At 36.2% G+C, this 25,281-nt stretch overlaps 1 protein-coding gene across 1 annotated transcript in view; it reads left to right on the top strand.

Annotated features, from left to right (window-relative positions):
• Positions 1-5,404: 5,404 nt before the first annotated feature.
• The window catches only part of KYNU (kynureninase), a 114,936-nt gene continuing 95,059 nt past the window's right edge, over positions 5,405-25,281 (top strand). Inside the window, exons 1-2 of the mRNA XM_070957015.1 lie at positions 5,405-5,588; positions 18,589-18,709. Coding sequence (XP_070813116.1) covers positions 5,405-5,588; positions 18,589-18,709 — 305 coding nt within the window. The remainder of the gene's footprint in view (positions 5,589-18,588; positions 18,710-25,281) is intronic.

The following is a 25,281-nucleotide window of genomic DNA, read 5'->3' as shown; positions in this document are numbered from 1 at the left end:
TATAGCAGTAGCACTTAGACTTATATACCGATTCATAGTGCGGTTTACATAATCAGCATATGGCCCCCAACAATCTGGGTCACATTTTACCGACCTTGGAAGGATGAAAGGCTGAGTCAATCTTGAACCGGTGAGATTTGAACTGCTGAACTAGCAGTCAGCTGAAGTAGCCTGCAGTGTTGCACTCTAACCACTGTACCACCTCGGCTCCAGTTGTTCTATTACTTGATAATCATATACAGTAATACTTTACTAGTAATGCAAATTGCCTAAATCTTGTTTATTATAATTATTTATCCATAAGAACTGTTTATTTGGCAATGTCACAAGCGGCTGAGTAAAATTTAGAGACACAATTTGTAATGTTTGCATCTTGATCTGAGAATAGCAAAAAGGTATAAAACTCATTGGACAAACTTGGTAATTCTTTAAAAGCTAATTATTTTGTTATTACCATTCTAGTAAAGCGTTATAAACTGCTGAATGTAGTGAATTAAATATTTATTTTGTTCAAATCAAAGTAAGACGTTAAAGTTCTTTAATTCTCTATTTTTTTTCTTTTGAAAAAAAACCCCGCTCTTAATAAGTGTGTATTAAAATTTAGATTGATCTTTACATTAGATATTATTTTGTATGGGTACATTTTATTCAGTGGTTTCCATTTCAGCCCTCGTAATTGTAAGATTTGTGCTTTTAACACTGTATTTCAGAAATGAATATAACTACAAATTTAGATGTAATGAAATTCACTGTTCAGTTGTATAAAATACAATACTGATAGCAAATGAAATGAGTCTGTGGTTCTACATAATAACAGCTTGGGGGAAAAAAATTCAGTACTCAATCATTTGGTCATTTAAATGTGATTTGCAACAAATTATTCCAGAGTTTTTACATATATATCCAACAGGATGTTCCCTTCTAAGATTAGTAGAGTTATACAGAGTATAGAAAAAGAAATAGACAGCCCAAAAATTCAAAGGTGTAAGATAAAAAAAAGGAAGTTTAGCTAAAACAACTTTATTTATTTATTAAATTTATATCCCGCCCTTCTCCCTGAAGGGACTCAGGGTGGTGAACAGCCGAGAATTAAAATAACATGCAATATAAAAGTTAAAATAATTAAAAATAAATTAAATTAAATGGCCGCCCCAATTTAAAACCCCTAGCAATACAATTAAAAACCCCTAAAACCTATTCTGGCCAGGCTGGCTTGCTGAAATAAAAACGTCTTCAGGGCCTTACGGAAAGTGCGGAGATCCGGAATCAGCCGTATTCCGGGAGGTAGCTCGTTCCAGAGGGCAGGTGCTCCCACAGAGAAGGCCCTCCCCCTGGGGGCCGCCAGCCGACATTGCTTGACCGACGGCACCCTGAGGAGGCCCTCTCTGTGAGAGCGTAAACCAATACCATTCAGTACTTCTCTCTCTATTTACAAGTAGTCCTCAACTTACAATTTTTCCAAGTCAAAAGAGACTTATTTTTCACACTTACGACTGTTGCAGCATCCGCATGTGCTGCATGATCATAATTCGGATGCTTGGCAACTGGCATGTATTTATGACAGTTGGAACGTCCTGGAGTAATGTGATCACTTTGTGCAACCTTCTGAGAAACAAAATCAATGAGAATCAGTGACGAAATCTGATTCACCTTACAACCATCTTAACCAACTGCAGTGATTCACTTGACAATTGTGGTCGTAAAATGGGGCAAAACTCACTTAACTGCCTCACTTGGCAACAGAAATTTTGGGCTCAATTGTGATCCTAGGTTGAGGACTGCCTGAAATTTAGTCTTCACAAACTATCCACATACCACTTTGCTTCTTTAAACTTCTTTTTCTGAGAATTGCATCCAATCCATGCAACTACAACTTTTTTTATCCTTTCTTTTCCTTTTGACCCACTCTTTGAAGTTTTTGTTTTGCAATTTGTTTTTCATTCTCTATGTGATCAAACCATCTCAATATACTGCTTTATTGATGGCCACTTATTTTTGTATATAAACCGTTTTCACTGTGAATTCATTCATTCTTGACCCTATTTCTTCTCATTTAACCATATACACTATACTTAAGTAGCCCATTTGCACTTTATTCAACTCAGTGATGATTGATCTTCATTGTCAGTTCTAATGTTTCTATGCCTGTTGTCATTATTTTAATTTTCTTTACACTTAATCTTAAACCCATATTTTAACGGTGTTTCTTAAATTTCCTTACAGAAGCTTGCATATCCTCTATCAATAAAGTAGTATCATCAATACTCTGATGGCACATTCTCCTTTTTGACCCAAACTGATACATTCTATTTTTTTCCCCCTTATGGAAAGTGTGTGTGCCATTCCAATAATCTGAGCTTCCTCCTGCAGTGACTAAATAAATCATAATTAAAACTATTTTCAGAAGCTTGTGTCCTTCAGATTCTTTCTGTCCTGTTTTCTGTATATCTATTCTTCCTTTTCTCATGTTCTTTGACTACATTGATTACCGGTAATTGATTAATCATTTGATGGCAGGTATTTTTACAGTTTTTGTGAAACATGCTTATCTTCACAATCATCTGAATAAGCAACCTGACACACTTTGGTTGGTTCAATTTGTTCTAGTTATCACCTAGTATCTTCTTTTTTTGTTTTTCTATTTGTCAGCAAATAATTTTAATTACATTTTACATGAGTAATTTTACTGAGCTGACATGAATTTTGGCTGTCCACATTTGTTTATTTCTTTAGACTTTTTTTTGGCTGCCCATCTATCTGAGAAACTCTGTATGGTGAACATAAAAACAGAGACATTCATTAAAAGAAAAAGAATCAACTAAAACTACTTTGAGATTCAATAAAAAATATGAAACCATTAGATATATCTATTCCAGATCATCCATCCTATCTCTAGTGCCTAGGGGAAAATCTAGGTCTTTGTAGCTTTGCTACAGACCAGTAATTTTGCCGGTGGCTAAGAAAAATAACTGCTGCTAAATTTGTCTACAGTATTTGACACTCTCTGATAAGGTTTCTCATTGGTTTTAATCTATGTTTAATCTTATTACTCATTTTGATTATTTCATTTTGTTATGAGTAGAAAGCATGAGAGAAAGATATTGAAGATGCTATAAAGGCATAATATTTTGCTCCATTTAAAATCCTCCAGTTGCCAGAATCCTGCTAAAAGGCAAAGTGAATCAAAAGATTAGAGAGATGGAGAAGAAATGCAGAAAGTCTTATCAATGAAGCTAACTGTTGAAACAGTAGATAATTTGCTGGAAGTGCAATTAGTGATCTCAATACTTGAAGCAATACAAAAAGCATTAAGTATAAACCTTAAACACAACATTACTGCTACTTTTTGCATTAAGCTGTTACTTCCCATCATAGATTAGCAAGTACAGTGGGTAGCGAACAGGGTGGATTTGATTTAAATCAAGTTGATTTAAATCACAATTTAAATCATGATTTAAATCACTAGTAAAAAGGCTTGATTTAAATCAACTCGATTTAAATCATAATTTTTAAAGAGCAACTGTCATCTCTGCTACTCCTTTGACCCACTGTTGACTCACAGATAGTCCCAGTGTTGCAGAATATAAAGCCTCAGGCTACATAACTAAGCTCCATTTCATGCTGAATAAACTAAATTATTATGTATCTTAAATAGAAAACTATCTTACGATAGATTTTTACCCCAAAAGTTTTTTATTAAAATAAATTCAATAAAAATAAAAAAAATCTGATTTAAATAAAAAAAATCTGATTTTTTTGATTTTTTTTAAAAAAATCATTGATTTTTATCCACCCTGGTAGCGAATGTTAGCTTAATGTAGGACTTGGTTCTGGTTTTGCACAATGCAGAACAAATTTCGAAGACAGGCAGTGCAGTGCGTAGGCCAGGGAGACAGAGTGAATAGAGGCATAATACTCAAGATCGTTCATTCATTGTGGAGAAGAAATATCATAAACTGCTAGTAAGTTGCCATTCTCTTGTTTGATTTTATAATTTTTAAAATTAAATTAAATTAAAATTTATGTTAACATAACATGCAAACAGAAATAAAGATAATATGACAATGGGGAAAAGAAGGGAAAGAAGTGTGAAATAAAAACAGTAATTTTCAACATTTTTAATGTAGTTGCAATCTCAACTTTTTTACTTTAGTGATTAGATAAATCACTAGTAGTTAATAAAAAGTAAAATTGAGGTTGCAGCTACACTACAGGTAGTCCTTGACTTACAATCATAACAGCCCAAAATTTCTGTTGCTAAGTGAGACATTTGTTAAGTGAGTTTTGCCCCATTTTACGACCTTTCTTGCCACAATTGTTAAGTGAATCACTGCAGTTGTTAAGTTAGTAAAATGGCTGTTAAGTGAATCTGGCTTCCCCCGTTGACTTTGCTTGTCAAAAGGTCACAAAAGGTCATGTGACCTTGGGATACTGGAACTGTCATAAATATGATTTAGTTGCCAAGCATCTGAATTCCAAACACTTAATCACGGGGATGCTGCAATTGTCATAAACAATCATAAGTCACTTTTTTCAGTGCCGTTGTAACTTTGAACGGTCAGTAAACGAACTATTGTAAGTCAAGGACTGCCTGTACTAATTAGTAAAAATTAAAAGTAAAAAGTAACATTGAGATTGCAACTACACCAGCCAACAATACTAGTTGTTTCTAAGCAACATTCTGATCATCAAAACCAAAAGTCAAAAGTTTTGTTTTTTTGTTTTTTTTTCCCCTTGTTTTTATAAACACAAAATCTAGAAGTGGTCTCAAAGTGGAAAGTGATTCTCCCGGATCGGGAAGGAACATCGATGCCCCCGAAAGCCTGTGATGCGCCCGATCTCAAAAGTGAAGCTTCTCTTAAGCGTTGTTTATGAAAGTCTGAGATTGCCCGTCTCTAGTTATTCCTTGCAATCTATACATTTCTATATTCTTAGTTTCTGTAAATGAAGATGCCAAGGAGCATAAAGGCGGCTTGGGCTTGAAAAACGTCAGTTTAAATGTGGTGATACACCTGCTATTTTCAGGAGCACAGATTGTGGAAGCAATCATGCTGCCGGCAGCTTTCCGAATCTGCAAGTGCGAACGACACTATAGAATTTGTTACTGCTGTTGAAGCAGTGGTAGAACAGAGAAATTGCTGATATAGAGCTTTATGGGGGAAAGATTATATTTAAAACTAATAGCTTCGGGGCTACAGCAGTCTGCTGCCTTGAAAAATGCTGGAATTGAGAATTTCTCACTTTTCTCTCACACTGCCAAGCTTTTCATTTTTAAAAGCTTGTAGTTGGCTGCTCATACATAACTATAATCTTCACATCAGACGCTAGCCCATATGCATGGCATAGTCTCTAAAATGGAGATTCCTTTCTCTCTCCCTTTGTCTCTCCGTCTTTAGAATGAGAAATGTGTTCCTTGAAAATGGATCTGCCTTCTCATGTCTCACCAGCAAGCATTATAGAAACAATTGCTTTCCAACTAGCGTGCAGTCCGGTAGATAAGAAAGTCGCTCTGCAGTTAGATGAAGAAGATGAGCTAAAACACCTTCGCGAATGCTTCCATATTCCCAAAGTGACAGATCTGCCTCCAAGTAAGAAGTGCAATTATATTAAGGTGGTTTGCTGGTTTTTTTTTTTTTTTTTTTTTTTGCATGCCTCTGTTGTAAATCCGCGGGAATCATTGCTGCTTCACAGAGCAACGGAGCTCTGACACCACCTCTCTGAACCCAGCGTGTTTCTTGCATTGCTAAATCAAGACCTCAAGTTGAATACTTTATGTTCTCACGCCTGTCCTGAAGAAAACAAATGAATACATTGCAGCCCTTGTGTAGTACTTATGCTGTCATTCAGCCTCCCTGAACAATATAGTACCTGATTGAAAATTGTAGGCAAGAGCATATCTTAATAGGTTTTTGCTGCCTGCGTTTAGTACTTATTGCATATAAAAAAATAAATAAATAAAAGCCTCAAGCCTACAGGCTTTGCTTTCTTCTTGTTAATTGTTAGAATCCATCAAGATCTTCCATATACATGTCTGGAATGAGAGAGCAGTCTAAGAGGAATAATTACGCTAGGATAGTTGGCCTTAATGGTTAATTAAATAATTGTACAGATTGATCAATTTAAAAAAATGTTCTTGATTAATTTTATAAGATCCCCATGGTACTTAGAAGTATATTTTCAAAGTACACTTATATTGTACAGCTCCATTCTGTTGTACAGCTGAAAATGTTTCTTCTAATATGAAGTTTGCTATAACTGTGTTTCATATCTACAATTTAGGAGTAATTGCATTAAAGTGCAAAGAGAAAGAGAGAATATATTGATAGGAAAATACTTGTTTAAAATCAATACAATCAATAAGAATAAAATTTCTTAAATTTGATGACAGGCCTGTTTGTTACTGTTAGGAATTAAATATTTGTAATGGCTTCCATTCCATTCATTTGAAAAATATCTGGTAAGGGGTATTCAGGGAAGAAGATTCTCAAATAATTTCTCTAATTCCATGTTTCTCAACCTTGGCAAAGTTAAGCTATGTGAACTTCAACTTCCAGAATCACCCAGCCAGCAGCCTTTGGAGTTTTAAGTCCATATGTCTTAACATCGCCAAGGTTGAAAAACACTGCTCTAAACCAATCTGAAGCCGAGAAAATGAACCACTTCTCATCAATATTCAGTAATTGGAGAAATATCATTCCATTATTTGAGAATGCAGGGATACATCTGAATAGAGGCATGAAGATTACCATTAAATGGCTTTATATTACGTATTCTATTTTAAACATAGTAATGTGTTTTTTATATATTATTTCATTCCATCGCTTTGTAATTAATGTTTTTTTAAGAAAAGAAAAACTTCTGCAAAATTTACATTTGCTACCATTCACATCTTTTTTATAAAATGCAAAGTATTATGAAGAACACTTCCTAAGTCAGTGGTTCCGAACCTTCCTAATGCTGTGACCCTTTAATAGAGTTCCTCATGTTGTGGTGACCCCCAACCATAAAATTATTCCTAAAACCATTGAAAATATGTGTTTTCCGATGGGCTTAGGGACCCCTGTGAAAGGGTCATTCGACCCCCAAAGGGGTCCCGACCCACAGGTTGAGAACCACTGTCCTAAGTTATACTTTAACAATATATATGTCAGCGTTCCAGAAAACCCCCAACTCCCAGTAAAACAGGCATTTTCCAAAGTTCTCTTTACTAGAATAGGTAAACTGGCACATCTGGGAAATCCCCAATCTGAAAAGCCTGGGTTTTCCTTCAGTAATTCAAAGCTCCCAAAACCATCCCCTTTCTCCCCAGTTGACCACATGCTCCAATCAAACTCCGTTCCACCTCGACCCAACCCCTGACCTCTCCTCCTCCAGATGCTGGATCGCCCTGACTTTGATCGATAGGAAGAACGCTATTATGTCTACTAATTCTCCTCTCCTAAATCCCCCCTCCTACTTTCCCACACATGAGGAGATGGCAGCATTGAAGCTTCCAGCCTAATATGGCTTCCAAGGCTGACAATATACTAATTTATTATGCACATTATGCTTGCAGTCTATATGTAGACACACAGACATGTAGATCGTTAACTTTCCCACTTTTTTGGAACATATTTTATGGTGGTGGCAGTTGTAGATAGATTATCTTCTTTTCAACCTATGTCTCTATGCAGGCTGTTATGGTCCCTTAGTTTTGAGCAAGGGATATGCTTTTGGGAGAAATATGCTGACTCTGTAAACTGCTTAGGGAGGGCTGTAAAGCACTGTGAAGTGGTATATACTGTAAGTCTAGGTGCTATTGGTATCTCTGAAGCTGTGTAAATCCTAATAAAATTTATGGAGGAGAAAGATCTCATGTGACTTGAAATACATTTGTGAATGAGAGACAAAGTCAGTTCACATATATCTGTCTCTTTACCTATACCTATATTTACCATATCTATATCTATATGTCTATCTCTATCTTTTGAAATGGAATCAGGCTTTCTGTCTTTTGAGGTAGGCTTTAACAATTTTGACAAGTCAAAATTGATTTTGATTTTGACAAGTCTTATAGAGAAAAATAGGAGAGTCATGACAAATACTTTAAAATACATGTTCTTCAGGGCAAAAGCTCAGTTTTGCCAGTGAATTTGTCACTGTAGCCCCTTCCTTGTTTTTATTCAGCCGTACAGTTTTTCCAATTATAAAATTTTCAGATTAACATTTTCTTAGTTGTAACCAGTGGTGGGTGGTCCCGGTTCGCACCAGTTCTATAGAACCGGTAGTAAAACCGGTGGGAGGCTCCGCCCACCGACCCCAACGTCATCAGAATGCTTCTGCGCATGCACAGAAGAGCGCGTGCATGCACGAGCGAAGCAAGCGCACCTGCGCGCAGCCTCGTTGCAAATCAGTAGTAAAGGTAAGGAGAACCCACCCCTGGTTGTAACTGGAGGTAAAGATTTTCATTTTGGCTGTGAAAAATCTTCAACTAATTCTGATTAATGATTTTGGCAATTTAGTTGGGAATGGATAATTGTTGCAGATGTAAAATGCACCTATAAAATGTAAAGTCACATGGTATTTCTCTGCTATCCTAATTCAAGGTTCATATTTAGTTTTGTTTTATCCATCTATCTATCCATCCATCCATCCATCCATCCATCCATCCATCCATCCATCCATCCATCCATCTATCTATCTATCTATCTATCTGTCTCTATCCATATCTGTCCATCCATCCATCCATCCATCCATCCATCCATCCATCCATCCATCCATCTAGCTCTTAAATACATTTCTATAAAGCATTCCTTAAAATCACTTTACCATGGCAGTTTCAAAATTAAACAAGCACCTTCGCTAAGTCAGGAGAGGCATTCCTTGGTTTTTTTTCCCTTTTCCCTGTCAACAACTACCCTAGTATACTTTACAAAGAGATAATTACTTATTAACAAAATACGGATCATGATAGTAAATATTGAAGAAGAGAATGGCAAGAGCAAACATAGTTGCTTCTGGGTTGCATGTACAGCCCTTCTCTGCTCAGCATACATATAGTGCTGTTATGGTGAAAGTTTCAGAGCAAAGGCCTTGGTGGTGCAGCGGACTAAAGTGCTGTTAAGTAGCACTTAGCTGCCAGCTGCCTGCAATTACTGTGAGTTCAAATCTCACCAGGCTCAAGGTTGACTCAGCCTTCCATCCTTCCGAGGTAGGTAAAATGAGGACCCGGATTGTGGAGGCAATAAGCTGACTTTGTATAAAAAAGAACACCGCTTAGGGGGGGCCGAAAGCCCTACTAAGCAGGTATATACAAAAGTATGAAGGCTATTGCTTAACGCATTGTAAGCTGCCCTGAGTCTCCGGAGAAGGGCGGCATATAAATCAATCAATAATAAATAAATGAATGAATGAATGAATGAATGAAATTTTTCCCTAAAATTCAGCATTACTTTGCACAAGCAAAGGAAAATTGCAGAAATTGCTCATATTTGCTTGCATGAACACAGTATATGTAACATGGATATAGAGCACTAACAATACTTGCATGGTAAGGAAAAAAGTATTTTTTTTAAAAAATGTAGATAATGCCATAGTTCTTCTGTGGTTCTGGGATTGCTTATATTGGGAGTCTCAAAAATATACTTGCAGGTGCCATAAGCCTGGCTCATTAGCTTGAGGGCTATAATACTGAAGCTTTGCAATTTGTTAATACAAAAGAGTCTAATGAGTAAAAAATTAAGAGTGTCATAGAATGCCATTGCATATAATTGCAAATTATTCTACCTAACACACCTGCATTATTTTCTTACGGTCTACTGCAGGGGTTCCCAACCCCTGGTCCATGGACTGGCACTGGTCCGCAGCATGCCAGTAACCAGTCCGCGCAAACAAGTGAAGCCCTATCCTCAGGATGCAAAGCCACACTCCCTCCAGTCCGCGAAAAATCCTTTCTCCATGGAACCGGTCCCTGGTGCCCAAAAGGTTTGGGGCCGCTGGTCTACTGTGCCAAAAGAAGATGCTTTCTGCTAGTTGATTGATATGGATGACTTCTTCCAGGCATGTCTGCTACTTTTGTCTGCTCTTTTTTTCTTTTTCTATGATTTGTCCTTCTGCTCTCTTCTCTAAAGTGGAACTGAGAAATGAGGATCTCATTGTTAAGATGAGTAGCACCATAGCTAACAATAATAACTAAGCACCAGTAAATCGAGAAGGTTGTAAGCTAGATTGATTTTTTTAAAAAAAATCTCCAAAAAAGGCAATACCAAGCCATTTCTATATTATTCTTATATCTTTAAAGTGATTAAAATGAGTCAGTCATTTAAAGGAAACCAATAGAATGGCAAGACAGTTGCTGTTAGTCCAAAAGAAATTACACAATTTGACTGACTGAAAATCTCATACAGTATGGTTTTGTGTTGGTTTACTTTTGGGCATTTAACTAAATCCCAATGTAAGGGTCCCAGTTATTTATTATTCTCATGAAGCTCAGATTAATACAGGAAAGGACAATGTATATTAATGAAAGATAATAAATGCATTATCCAGAAACCTGATTAATAAGGCTTAGATACTTAAAGGAATAGGAAATATATTTAAGATAGGAAAGAAACGGTGAAGATTTCAGAGATGAAATGAAGAGAGAAGTGAACTTTGTCGATTTGCCATAGTATAAACTGGTTAACTAATCTAACTATTAAAATTTGCAAAACTATTTATTTTATGATTCTCTTCCAAGATTCCATGCCATGAAAAATACTTTGGAATGTAGACTGAATCAACATATGTATTGTTATTCATTCTACAAAGAGTCTCGTGTTTTCCATATATGTAATATATATGTTGATTTCTTTCTCAAGGCCCCTCCCATCCTAAAATTTATTTGTAGCAGAAGGGATTAAAGTAGAGAGCAAATTATATTTGTTCTAAACTCCGCTTTTGACAAGTAATAGCCAAGTTAAATCTTGGGGGAAATAAATGTCTCTTCTTTTATCTGAAAGTAAAGATACCATCCTCCCATAGATTAAGTGCCTAGGGAGATGGCTTTATATTGTCTAATGGCTGAGTAAGGCTGACCTAGACAAGTAGGAGGCAGAAGGAATGAAGCATATTTTTAAAATTGGGTTGGGAAAGAGATTGAGACCCCTGGTTCCAATTGGTGCTTCCAAAACTTGTAATTATTAATGTATGCATCCATTGGCTTGTATTTGTGGTCCTTGTTATTCATAAGAGTCCAACTGCAAGATAAAACTGGATAACAACCTAAATCTCAAATTAAGGAAAACTGCGAAATTAAGTTCCAGAGACAATAGTCCTCTAATTCCCACTTCCTCTCTGTACTTCCAGTAACAATTATCTACACCAGGGGTGTCAAACTCAAGGCCCATGGGCCGAATCTGTGCTTAGATCTGGCCCACGGGGCCAACCTGGAAACAGTGAAAGATTGGTCCACATTGCCTCTGCCAGCAAAAACAGAGCTGCAGGAGGCCGTCGCAGCCGAAAACGGAGCTTGGGAGACTGTTTTTTGACAGAGTGCTTGGGCTGCCACAGGCACCCGTGACACGAGTGATGTTGAGCTGGCCACGCCGCCCCTGGCCACACCCAGCCCGCGCCCCCCCTCGAGGTCAAACACAACCCTGATGCAGCCCTCAATGAAATCGAGTTTGACACCCCTGATCTACACACTGTACCTGGAATTATTAATTGGAATTATCTCTTTTCCATATGTGGCTTATGTTGGCTTCTTTGCTCTATATACTGTTTCTTCATCTCCGCAAATTCAATAGAGGAACTTCTTGATTGCTCTAATAGTTATTAGTGCTGTCTGAAAATGACCCACGGGCTTTGAGTCTGGTTAGCAGTGTCTGAAACAAACTACAAGAATGTCAAATTGATGACATACAGTATGTGTCATGACATCATTCTGCATCCTGATTATGCAGTAATGAGTCCTAACCTTTATAACGTATGAATTCCATAATTTAATCATGTGCAATTATTAAATCTGTGGTCCCTTCTTCAAGATAAAAAAATGAAAAAGCCGGTGGTGTTATGGAAGTGAGAATCTAATAGCCTTATTGAAACATTTGCTACCTATACCTAGGAATTCAAGGTTTGTGGGATAGATGCATTTACACAAGCACTACTCTCACTGCACGAACCTCAAAAGGTTTTTGCATGTCAGTTTGGAAGATGCAAATTGGAAGTTGAAGGGAAATCGTTTAACAGCCCTATTCATGACCGGGAATAGTTTAAACTCAGTTATAAACTCTTTTTTTGTATTGTTCTGGGGAACAGTTGAAAGAGACAGAAATATTATGAATGTGATATTACCCAGAATAAGGTCAGGGTATGTTTCCTCTGTCATTCCAGAATTGTGAACACAAATTAATGTTTTAAGTTATAAGAATCCATCACTATATTAGGGGGGAGGGGACTTCACAAGAGCAAGAGCAGTTTGATAGTAGAACCAGGTATTCAAACAGGTGGGTGTTGTTCCTGCTTCAGTGGGTCAGTAGTTAAACATCTATTGAAGATGCTTTATTTAGAATTATCCCAATGGCCAGGGCAATGAACTCTGATTCGTACACAATGTTTTCATGCTAATTAGAATTGAGTTTAAGCTCAGCCTTGATTATGGTTGATGTTGATAGCAGTAGCTGTACGCATGTTCACCCAAACTCTTCTACAACCAAACACCTTGAATTGCATCTGGAAGCTGACTGGTAACAATGTAGTTCAAGGATTAATGGTGTTATATGGGTGAAATGAAAAGCACCCTAGATATTTGGCAAGTTGTGTCCTGGGCAGATTGTAGTTTCCAAGTGGTTTTCAATGCAGTCACACATAGTGTGGAGTTTGGAGTGGTCCAAATGGAAGATCATAGGACGTGTTTATTGTGTTACTGTGAGAAGAGCATTCAGGTCCAGATAAGGATGCAATTAACTTGCAAGATGGAGTTCTATAAAGATTGTCCTGACCATTGCTGCCAAGTGGTCATTTGAGCAGGAGCTGAGGGCCTATGCAGTGGTGGGTTTCGCCCCAGCAAACCAATAGTGACGGCGGCGGGAGGCTCCGCCTACGCGCCTGGACGTCATCACGGATGCTCTGCACATGCACATGCTCCCGGTTCCAAACCGGTAGTGAAGGTAAGTGGAACCCACTACTGGGCCTATGTATCAGTTGTACCTAGAGGAGTGCCACCCGGTTGTCATTAAGGCATCCTTAGAACCAAATCCACTAAATCTTTTTAGGATTGAGCCTAATCTGTTCCTTCCTATCCAGACCCTTGAAGCCTCCAGGCATCAGGATAGTACTGCTGTTGGGCCAGGCATCAGAATACAGAACAGTATCCTGATAAATTGTAAAGCTAAATATTCAAAGATATTCTTTTGGTAGCCCAAGGTAAAATACAGAAACCAGTAGCCAGAATGCATGCACACATATCCCTTCTGTACCACATATAGATCGGTGAATGTCAATTTCTGAGAATGACTGAACAATTTTATCAAATTTCTGTCAGATATCTGGGTGGCCCAACTGGGTATTAATTTAGCAGATTGATATGTCTCAGATACCCACATTTCTAGATTCTTTTTTAAAAAAATCCTTATCTAATGCAGGTAGTCCTTGACTTAAAGCCATTTATTTAGTAACTGTTCAAAGTTGTAACAGCACTGAAAACAGGCACTTATGATTGGTTCCACCCTTATAACCGTTGCAGTACCCCCACTGTCACGTGAACCAAATCTGACAGGGGTCATGTGACTGTTATTTGTAACCTTTCCAGTTGGCTTCCAACAAGCAAAGGTCGACGGAGAAAGCCAGATTCATTTAACAAGCACATGATTCACTTAACAACTGCAGTGAGCTACTTAACAACTGTTGCAAAAAGGTCATAAAATGGGGCACAATTCACTTAACACCTGTCTTGCTTAGTAACATAAATTTTGAGCTCCTTTGTGGTTGTGAATTGAGGATTACTTGTAGATATATTTATGTTTATATTCTTCCTGAAAATTGGGGAAGTTGGACATCAATTGCCTGGAAAAAATATTTGAAGTTTGTATTTTGACTTAAATCTACGATGCCTATTGTATTGTTCTACCTGTGAATCTTTTAAAAATACTTAGAAAACAATGAGCTGGTTAATTTAAGTGACTCATGGTTTGTAACAGTGACTGATGCACTGTGATGTCTTCTAAACATCTTTGTTGTAGAGAAACAGAAGACAACAAATTAATTAAAAAATGAATGGAATGAGAAATGGCATAGGTTATGAAGATTGTTCAGTATAAGTTATTCAAGTTTCTGAGAAAAGGGCAATAAGTTGATTTATATGAAGAGATACTGTTCCAAGTTGGATCTGTCAATTTTTTTACTCAAAAATAAGAAAGGAAAAAACATTCTTGGTATTTTATATTGTATATGTTTTAATACTCAACTGGTATTTTATGCTATGAGATTGAGCAAATTTTTAAAAAATCAGCTTTTAACTCACTACCAACTCTAATGTTTGACTGAGATTTACAGAGTCCTGATGAAATTTATTGTTCTGAATCTCAAATAAAATATTTGCTACTTATGATCTCTATAGACTTCATTATTATCCTCTAAAATAACAAAGGACTGTGGACATAACCAATTTAGAAGTGTGAATAATATTTACCTCTCTATGATTTTTTTTAATTTTTACAAGGATGCTGATTTAAAAAAAAACAACAGAAAAAGCTGGTATTATAGATTAGATTGAAATGTTTATGTCTTCTAAATTTTCTAAAAGCCTTTAAAGCTTTAATTAAGAACTTAGTAGTCTCTTATATGTGGCAGATGCATTAGCGGTTGAGTTAAAAGCAGTATCGCAAAAACCTACCGGTACTTCGAAATGCTTTGCAATTATTTAATCTGTTTTCCTACAGCCCTAAAATGAAATTGCTTTAGTATTCTGTTGTATTTATATAATAAGGTTTTTATGTAAATTTTAATAGACTTTTTTTTCAAGCTGTCTACTTCTACATATTCAGGTACAAGCTATCAGTAGCGGATACATGCGAAAACATGAGCTTCCAGTAAATGGAGTATTGTTCCTCATGACCCTGATATAGAAAATAGTAGAGTAAGGAATGAAATGAGATGAAACAGGCTAATCACCTCTTCTCATGTTTAATTAAGGGACATGACGTTATGGCTTCAGGCGTTCCTTCCCATAGCAGAATGGAGTGAGCTAGCAATTGCATTTCTCCTTCCTCACAGCTTCTCAACTAATTTATTCCTGAGAAACCTTCTGGAATAGATTTGAAAAGTGCATACAAAGAGAATGAGGGAGTAAAAACTTGTGTGAATGGAAATCTACTTATCTAACATGGGATTCCAGTCCCATGTTAGATAAGTTTTATGCCCCCACCATTTTTTCCCTCCTAGTGAGTGAAAATTCTTTACAGCCTATCACCTTATTGATGTAATATCATGGCAAGAAGAAGAAAGTAAACATATATATTTCATTTTAATATTTTTTTTTTAGTAAGGAGAGTTCTGATATCTTCTAGAACTCATCAAAAGTTGTAGATACTGTGTTACATTTATGGAAACCTGAATCTTATCTATTTATCTATTTAATTTATATCCCTCTTTTATTATTTTTATAAACAACACAAGGTGGCAAATATATCTAATACTCCTTCCTCCTATTTTCCTCACAACAGCAACCCTGTGAGGTGGGTTGGGCTGAGAGAGAGTGACTGGCACAAAGTCACCCACCAGGCTTTCATGGCTAAAGTAGGACCTGAATTCAAGGTCTCCTCTCAGTTTCTAGCCTGATGCCTTAACCACTACTAGACCAAATTGGATCTCTCTTTAAAAAAAAAAAATACTTATTAGATTATATTTCTATTTATAATAACCAAAATACATGGCTGCTCATTGCTTCTTTCAGGAATAAAAGACCAGAGCTGACATTTTATTGTAGGTAGGGTAGCTGACTTAGTTATCCATATTTTGGGGAGCTTGTTTATGGGAAGACACTGTTGGCTGAACATGGAGCATCATGTAACTTTTTTATATTGTTTTGTAAATGTTGCTGTAATCATAATAGATTATATTTTAGATACAATGATGTTTGTACGGTAATGACTGAAAAATATTAAACCCCTACTGTTTAGATAACAGACTGTTGAGGATGAAAAGAGCATCATGTTATTATAGGAATATGATTATTACCGAACTGGTTGGGTTGGCAATATATAAACCATCAATGTATGTTTGTAGTGAAAATATATTGTATAGCTTTAAGACTGCTGTATTGCATCACACTGTGTCCTGATTGGTTAGCTCTGTTGCCCATATCCTTAAGAGGAAGATAGAAACATGGCTTGCTCTCTTTGTTTCAATTTTTTTTCAAAAAATTTTTTCAAATTTTTTTACTACTGGTTCTGTGGGTGTGGCTTGGTGGGTGTGGCATGGCTTGGTGGGCGTGACTTGGTGGGCGTGGCAGGGGAAGGATACTGTAAAATCTCCATTCCCATCCCACTACAGGGGAAGTTTACTGCAAAATCCCCATTTCCTCCCGATGAACTGGGAGGCACAGAATAGATGGGGGCGGGGCCAGTCAGAATTTTTACTACCAGTTCTCGAACTACTCAAAATTTCCACTACCGGTTCTCCCGAACTGGTCAGAACCTGCTGAAACCCACCTCTGCTCTCAGCCCAATTCAACTCACAGCGTCGTTGTGGGGAAAATAGGAAGAAGATAAATTTGCTGCCTTGAGTTATTTGTGAAAAAAATAAAAGCAGGAAATAAATAAATAAAATAAAATAAATAATACAAAGTCAGACATGGGGAGTTCATGGGCATGCCATATTGCTAATTGCTTTATATTTGTCACTAACCATGAATGGCTTATCAGGCAGTTTGTAACAAAACTATATATCCTGTTGCCTATATTACAGCACTTTTAATGTCATACTTATACCTTAGATCCTAAAAAGCCTTCTATGTATCTATTGTCCATTATGTTTATATTTTATAGGTGTTGAAAATTCATGCTGGCATGAAAGGGGAATCAGGGAGAAAAGAGGGATGCTAGAATTATTTTCCAAGACTACGTAGTTATTATAAAAAATGAAATAACATGTCATTTATTCAAAACTCTTGACATTTCCATATGAATCTCTAACATATTTGTTTTCTCTATTGTATAGCGTGTTTTACATAGCTGTGTATTCAAATTTAGGGACCTTATCTTCTATGTTATTCATATTTTGAAAATTATTTAAAAGAAAAGGAAATACATCATTGTTCATTATGGCAACAAAACTGTTCTTCAAGGCTGAAAAAACACAGACACACTTAAATGAATATTGGACGGAGTTGTTCTCCAATCTCCAAAGCATGTCTGCATGTAAATAATTTTTGAAGCATGGACAATACTTTATGTCTAGTATGTTGTTGATGGAGATGAAAATTCTTGCATAATGATTAGTAACAGAAGAAATCTGTTTCACAAATGGAACTCCTTCATGAAATCATAGAATTGGAAAGGACATCAGAACTCATTCAATTCAATATTGTATTCAATGTGGAACCTGCTAAGAAAAGGGGACATAATACTTTATAAGGCAATCTGCAAGAATTCTAATATAGATCTTGAATTTAATTCCCCATAATATTAGCCTGCTGATTCTGGTCCTATCTTGTTGGACAACAGAATTGAAATACTTGTAGCTTTAGAAATCTGAAGACTGCTATCATTGCTCCTCAATTTTCTTGTCTGTCCAGCTAAACATATAGCAATAGAATTTAAACTTTGCAGCCCTCTCTAAGCAGTTTACAGAGTCAGCTTATTGCCCCTAACAATCTGGGTCCTCATTTTACCGACCTCGGAAGGATGGAAGGCTGAGTCAACCTTGAGTCTGGTGAGATTTGGTGCAGGCAGTTGGTAGTCAGCAGAAATAGCCTGCAGTACTGGATTCTAACCACTGTGCCACCATGGCTCATATGCCATTCCTTCAACTTTTCTTCATTAGGCTTGGTTTTTAGTCTCTTGTGTTCTTGGTAGCCTCTGATCCTTGGTAGCCCTCTGTCAGTAGGTATCAGTCTTTTTGATCAAATGCTACTACTCTCCTTCAAAAAACCTGGAACTATGGCTCTAGGATTCCTCACCAATCTTTTTTATGGATTGTTATAGTACAAACATATCTAGAAGGAGCCCAAGACTATAAATAACTTCCTTAATCATATATACAGTTTACCTTCTTTGGGTTGAAAGAGAAGTGGATTAACATGTTTTTGCTATATTTTGATACAAGTAGCATGGTTTTAATATTTGTGCAGCATGATACTATAGTATAATCAACGTTAATGCATATATCTTTGGTAAATACATAACTTAGAACTGACGGACATCTTTGTGTCTTTTAATGAAGAGAATTTTGGCAATTTCACAAATGCTTTTTGCTCTGCGTACCAAAGGCCCATAACAGGAGAATAATCTTTTGGTAAATATATGTTAATGTGTTCGGTTATAAATAAATCTGTCATTTTTCATATTTATTTCAAACAGATAAGAACAGTGTCAGTCTTTTAATGGCTTTCTTGGATTGTTTCCCCTTCAGCCAGTCCAACTTTAGTGAAGGAGGATGAAAACTGCATCTACTTTGCTGGACACTCTCTTGGTCTTCAACCAAAGAAAATTAAAACTTACTTGGATGAAGAACTTGACAAGTGGGCTAAAGTGTGAGTAGTTCTCTCAGGTACAATACACTGAATATGTATGTTTGAGAGCAATGTGTTAAAGATGAATAGGAGAATATCCCCTTTTCTAGGAAGACTTAATACCACATTAGAACTTATCCTTCTAAAAGAATATTACTTTAAAAGATCTGACTTATTTTATTTATTTATTTATTTATTTATTTCTCCCTCCCTTTTTATTATTCCAAATAACAAGACAGCGAGCACACACAATACTCCTTCCTCCTCCTATTTTCCCCACAACAACAACCCTGTGAGGTGAATTAGGCTGAGAGAGATTGACTAGTTCAAAGTCACCCAGCTGGTTTTTCATGCCTGAGGTGGGACTAGAATCCACTGCCTCTTAGTTTCTAGCCTGGTGCCTTCGCTACTATAATATGGGAAAATGAAACAATTACAATAAGTTTTTTTACACAGTTTCCATTTGGTTAGATTATTTGAAGAGTACAATCAAGATTTTAATGACTGCAATTTAAATAATGAGGTCCTATATGTTTTTACCCACTAGTAGTTCTGACAGTGTTCAATTGGAATTATAGTTATATGAGTGAGTATAGGACCTTAATCTGTTTTATTATAGAAGTTAGGACTGCATTGTTGAACCTTTATCTTGGTTGTGTGATTCAAATCCTCATGTTATATACCCGTATTTAAGTCTCCAGTCTTTATCATATGTTTTCTTCAAATAATGTTTTCTTTTTTAAAGAGCTATCCATACAAACTGTATGATGTTTGTTTCTGGACTGTGTATCTTGGCATTTGCTTTCTTAATCCTAGACCAACTTGACTAGGACAAGATCTTTGCAGCTACAGGCTTTTGCCAAGGCATGTAACTTCTGATTCTGAAATTTTAAAATTCAAGTTTTAAAACATGAACCAGATTAGATCTGAATTTTTGCAGTATATATTAATATTTGAAATGCTGCTATGATTTGGTAAGATTTTTTTTCTGTCCCGACTTGCCCAACTTAATTTGCTTATTCTATGTTTACGAAACATCTCAAAACCAGCAGTAATTATTTTGCATTATCATCAAGTGCATTATATCGTTACATTTTTCAATGTTCTAAAAGTCATTTTTCTTGAACGTTTAAAATTGTAAGACTGTTTTCACATGACAGTAAAATTACTAGAACGTTAATGTATCTTCAACATTAAAATAAAAATATGTTCAAGTTGAATATATTTAAATTTAAAAATCATGTATGTGTTGATTCTCAAGAAACCATTTATAAACGTGCTATATAGAAGTGTAGCAGTTCAAAATCAAACGGGAACAAAAAGAGATGAGAATTATTTTTGCTTGGTTTGATTTTCTTATTACCATTTTATGAAATTCACATACATGAAAACATTCTTCAGTCTTTACACATTTCTAAATTTGAAGATGGAGTTCTCTGTTTAAAAATGCATATAAAAATCTATACATTGTGGAAATAAAAAAAAAAATAAGGAAAAGTTCTTGCAAAGTGAATATGTTCCAAAAATGTCTAAACAAATAAGCACGTTTCTGTTCATGTTTAAAGTCATAATTTCTGTCTATACTTAAAAAGAAAAGGAACAAAAAATCATGCTCATACCAGATGAAGATTAGGGCTGAAAAACATAAATGTTAGAGGGAAAAAAGATGAATATACTAATATCAAAATATGTTATTTTACATTGTTCTTGGTAAATATAATGCTGAGGAAATAATCCATATCCATTTCTTCAATCATCATAATTCCAGAGATTTTATTTCTGCCTTTTATTTTGAATAGAGGAACTTTGTTGGCTTAGTTTTTAATCCATTCATCAAACTCTTAATTATTAAATTATATTAAGCTACTATCTTGTACACATAGGAAAATAATTCATATTGAATTCAGTGGAACTCAACTATTTTACTAGAAGTTTGCTGGTCAATGACCGAAATAAAATGATTGACTGAGTAGTATAAGTCTGAAAAATAATGCTTATGCAGTTTTTCTTAAAAACAGAAAATCAAAGTCAATAAAAGTGTCATGGCTCCATTTAAAATCACTGTGAGGCAAAGAAAGGGCAAAGGAGAACATTTTAACTTTTTAAGTCATATTCTTCTCTGTGTTCATCTAGCGTAACACTGCACTTTGCCAGCCACTTAAAAAATGCAGTCTTATCTATTTTTCTATTATCATAGCAGATCAAAGCAATTGCTGACTTCATCGAAGAGGTAAAAGTTAAATAGCTCTTTCCTCCATTCATACGAGACCCGCAGAAGTAATATTTAATCTTCCATAACTTGCTATTTCATTAGTTGATTTTTCCATGCATGAATTGTGACAACAAAAGGATGTGAGGATGAAGAGAAACATATTTAACCTTTGTTGGAGATAGCTATCTTAGAGCAGTTGTCCAAATGCGATTCACAATCGCATTTGGTATTTTTGTCAGAAGCAGTGAAGGATGTGGTAACCATCACCTGTGGCTCAAGACTTTGTAGAATACTTTGTAGAATATGGAGGACTATTTTGTAACCATGCTATTCTGCCTGTAAGAAAGGTATTAATCAAAAAATTACAAATCAAATAATCAAGGGTTCTTTACCATTGGCATGATTCATATGGCAGACCCAGGTACCTTTGTTGAATGCCCTATATTAGTTTCTTATTGGCAAATCTTATAGCTTTTGAAATCCTTCTATGAAATCTTGTGAGGTTTTGAATAAGAATGTCAAAATCTGACAAGATATAAAAAAGGAGTATATTTGGGAAACAGAGGAAATAGAAAGAAGAAGAACAGATGGGAAGAACAGTATTGTACACATGGAATTCCGAACAAAAACACTCAAAGTAGGCTAAGATATCAAAAGTCAGGAGGATTCAGAATGAAAGCAAAGTCATGCATTTTTAGGCATTGGAGCAGGGGTGAAATCCAAATTTTTTCCCTACCGGTTCTGGGGGCATGGGAGGGGAAGAATATTGCAAAATCTCCATTCCCACCCCACTCCAGGGGAAGGATACTGCAAAATCCCCATTCCCTCCCCGACTCCTGTGGGAAGGATATTGCAAAATCTCCATTCCCACCCCACTCTGGGGCCAGCCAGAGGTGGTATTTACCGGTTCTCTGAACTACTCAAAATTTCCACTACCGGTTCTCCAGAACCTGTTAGAACCTGCTGGATTTCACCCCTGCATTGGAGATAAGTGAAACTTTTAATTCTTTCTTCTCCAGTAACTTGATACCTGCATTTCAGGTAGCAGTGGATTAATAAGAAAATATGACAAGAAGAAAAATGACAACTTGTTAATGCCTAAATTTATGGGCATTCTCAGCAATAGTACTCCATTAAGTATAACAGAACAGAATAACAAGAGTTGAAAGGGACCTTGGAGGTCTTCTAGTCCAATCCCCTGCTCAGGCAGGAAACCCTACACCATTTCAGACAAATGGCTGTCCAATCTCTTCTTAAAAACTTCCAGTGTTAGCAGTCAGGATGATGAGCATCATATCCATTTCTTCATTTATTAGAATTCCAGACTCTACTTCTATCTATCTATAGAGATTCTCTGTCATCTACATCATGGTTGTCCCAAAGGTATTTTTTTTTGTTTTTGTTTAAAGCAACTGGACTTTGTTTTTCCTTGAAGACGTTTTGCTGAAGAAGCTTCTTGGTTGAGCAACAAAACAACTTTAGGGAAAAACAAAGTCCAGTTACCTTTTGAAAAACACCTTTGGGATTCTACGTCTATCTTTTGTTTGCTTTGAATATAGCTGCACTGCTGTGTTGTTGTTGCTCTTTGGCCCTTCAGAATGGAGGAAGATATGAAATATAAGTCATTTTTTTCTTCAGAAAATGAAAATCATTAAAACAAATACACAAAGAACGATACCTCTACACTTTAAAAAAGATTACTCTATACACAACTAGTACAAAATATAATCCAAGGACTGTTTGCAGTTTGCCAAGCACCCTTGGCAATCTTTTTTTTTTTAAGTAAATTTAGAGCCATTGCAGCTACCACTGTTGCCCCAAAAGACACAGTGTCAGGCATCTCAGGCCTTGCCACCATCTCTAGCACTTTTGCTGTTCTGCCAATCACAGAACAGCTCTTCAGCAATCTGAGTCCGTGATGGTGAACCTATAGCACATATACCAGAGGTGATACACAGAGCCCTCTCTGTGGGCAAACGCACCGTCGCCAGCTGCTCTTCTGGTTTCCAGCATGCCAGTTGGTCTTCGTGAGTGCTGAAGTGCCCCGAAGACCAGCTGGCCAGGCGCATGTGCGTGCCGGCCACCTGGTCTTTGTGTTTCTGGCGTGTGCATGCGCACATTCCAGTTTGGGCATCCAATGCCGAAAAGGTTCACCCTCACTGATCTAAGTAATTCCTTATAGCCCGTAATAATTTTTAATTTCTCAATGTGGCCCTTTCCCTCTGTCAAGTTGTGCCAGCCTTTACATTTTTTCATTGTCTGGGGGAAAAAATATATATGGAAAGTTAAAAAAAAATTCAGCCAGATCTCCGGTCCTACAGGTTGTGTCTTACTCTTTTAGGAATGTAAGGATATAAAAATTATTTGCAATAGCCAGAATTAGTGGCAATTTATTTCTGTTTAAGAAAACATTGCACTTTTACCTAGTTATAAAAACATGGGCAGCTATTTGTCTAAAAGGTGGTATTATCCACTGGAAAAAAAAAATGGATCCAGCAGAAAAGCACCCATTTGTTGATTTCCAGTTACAGCCTGAAGGAGCTAGAAGATTCAGACTCCAGTTGTGCCTCCAAATTAGTTGGAGGTGATGGACATTTTTCTGAATGGTTGAATCAACTTCAAAATCTGTACCCATCCCAAATTTGCACTTATAGATACTATAGCAGATAAACATTGAAGTCATATAAGCAAAATTCCGTTTCAAATATATCTTGTCAAACATACAAATTCAGAAGGAGAACGTTGTGTGGGAAAAAAAAGAAGAACCTTGTATGAAAATAACAGGAGTGTGCCAGATAGTATTATTTTACAGAGCCTAAAGAAAAGTAAATGTCAAAATCAGGACAAGCCAAAAGAGGACAGTTAGAGAAAAGCAAGTTATATTTAGAAATGTTACCACACAAATCCAGCACAAATCCAAGAAGTGGAGGCCTAAAGGCCAGAGAAAAATGTATTGGGAATATTTTGCTTCTGAGCTAACAAACAGTAATAAAAGTTTAAAATTGTTGGTTCTTCATCTTCTTTTAAATGAATTGTGGTTTGTTGTTTTACAATTTGAAGCAGAAAAACTGCTGTTGTGAGGATAAGCCACAGAAGCAAATAAATGTTTATCACATTTTGGATCTCTTTATAAATTGTATCTACCTTTAATGAATGTTGTTGTATGATATTGTTTATTTCGTTTATTTCATTTTTTTCCTAATGCTGGGAATGTTCTGACAGACAACTGGAATTTTATAAGTGGAATAATAGATTTGGAAAGGACCTTAGAAATCAGTTCAGGATCTTGACTTTATGTTTAATGTTGATGCTAAAAGGAGCAAGGGATAAAAAATGTAGATAAAGCGGTATTGAATTTTGATTTGTAATTGAATTTATAATTGAATATAAAAAGGAGTTTTGCCTTCGTAGGAGATTAGGATGTATGATGAGATAATAGAAAAATTTATTAAGATGTTGGAATTTATGTTAAAATTGTTTTTCATTTGTTAAATTAGTGTACCCATTTTTTTTTATTTATTTTTTTAATTTGATTTATATGCCGCCCTTCTCCGGAGACTCAGGGCGGCTTACAATGCTTTAAGCAATAGCCTTCATTCTTTTGTATATTTTATACAAAGTCAGCTTATTGCCCCCAAACTGGGTCCTCATTTCACCTACCTTAGAAAGGATGGAAGGCTGAGTCAACCTTGAGCCTTGGAGAGATTCGAACCAGCAGAAATTGCAGGCAGCTGTGTTAATAACAGGGTGCATTAAACCATTTGTGACTGGACCAAGACTTCGTTCTTGAAAAAATCTTATTTTTTATGTTTATGTTGGAAAAAAAATAAAAAATTCTTTACAAAAAAAAAAAATCAGTTCAGGATCCACTAAATTATTGCTGACATGACCATTCAGCCTTTGTCTGAACGCCTTTTAACAAAAGAGAAGTTACCACTTCGTGGGATAGTGTGTTCCACTTCCTGGCAGCTTGTATAGTCAAAAAATTTTTCCTGATATCCAGCCGGAACTTGCTTCCTTGTAATTTTTAACTCATTGGCAGTGATCATGCCTTCTAGGCAATGGAGAGTAACTCCATTCTCTTTTCTGTGTGATAACCCTTTAGATACCGGTATTTGAAGATTCCTAGTGTATCTTCCATTGTTCTTTTCCACAGGCTAAATCTAGTCAGATCTTTTAAGCTTTTCTCATAGAATTTGGCTTTTAGACCTTTCAACATCCTAGAAGCTCTCCTCTCAGTATGCTCCAATTCAATAAACTGACTGAAGACTTTGCCCGGTGTAGACATCAAGTAGGCAGATTGGTATTTTCCTGGAATCTCCTTCTTCCCCATTTTGATGATGGTGACATTTGCTCTCCTCCAGTCTTCTGAGACTTACTG

This window comes from Pituophis catenifer, unplaced genomic scaffold (assembly GCF_029215685.1).
Source record: "Pituophis catenifer annectens isolate HBS135680 unplaced genomic scaffold, rPitCat1.0.hap2 SCAF_1, whole genome shotgun sequence".
Lineage (NCBI taxonomy): Eukaryota > Metazoa > Chordata > Lepidosauria > Squamata > Colubridae > Pituophis > Pituophis catenifer.
This window is presented reverse-complemented; position numbering and strand designations above follow the sequence as displayed.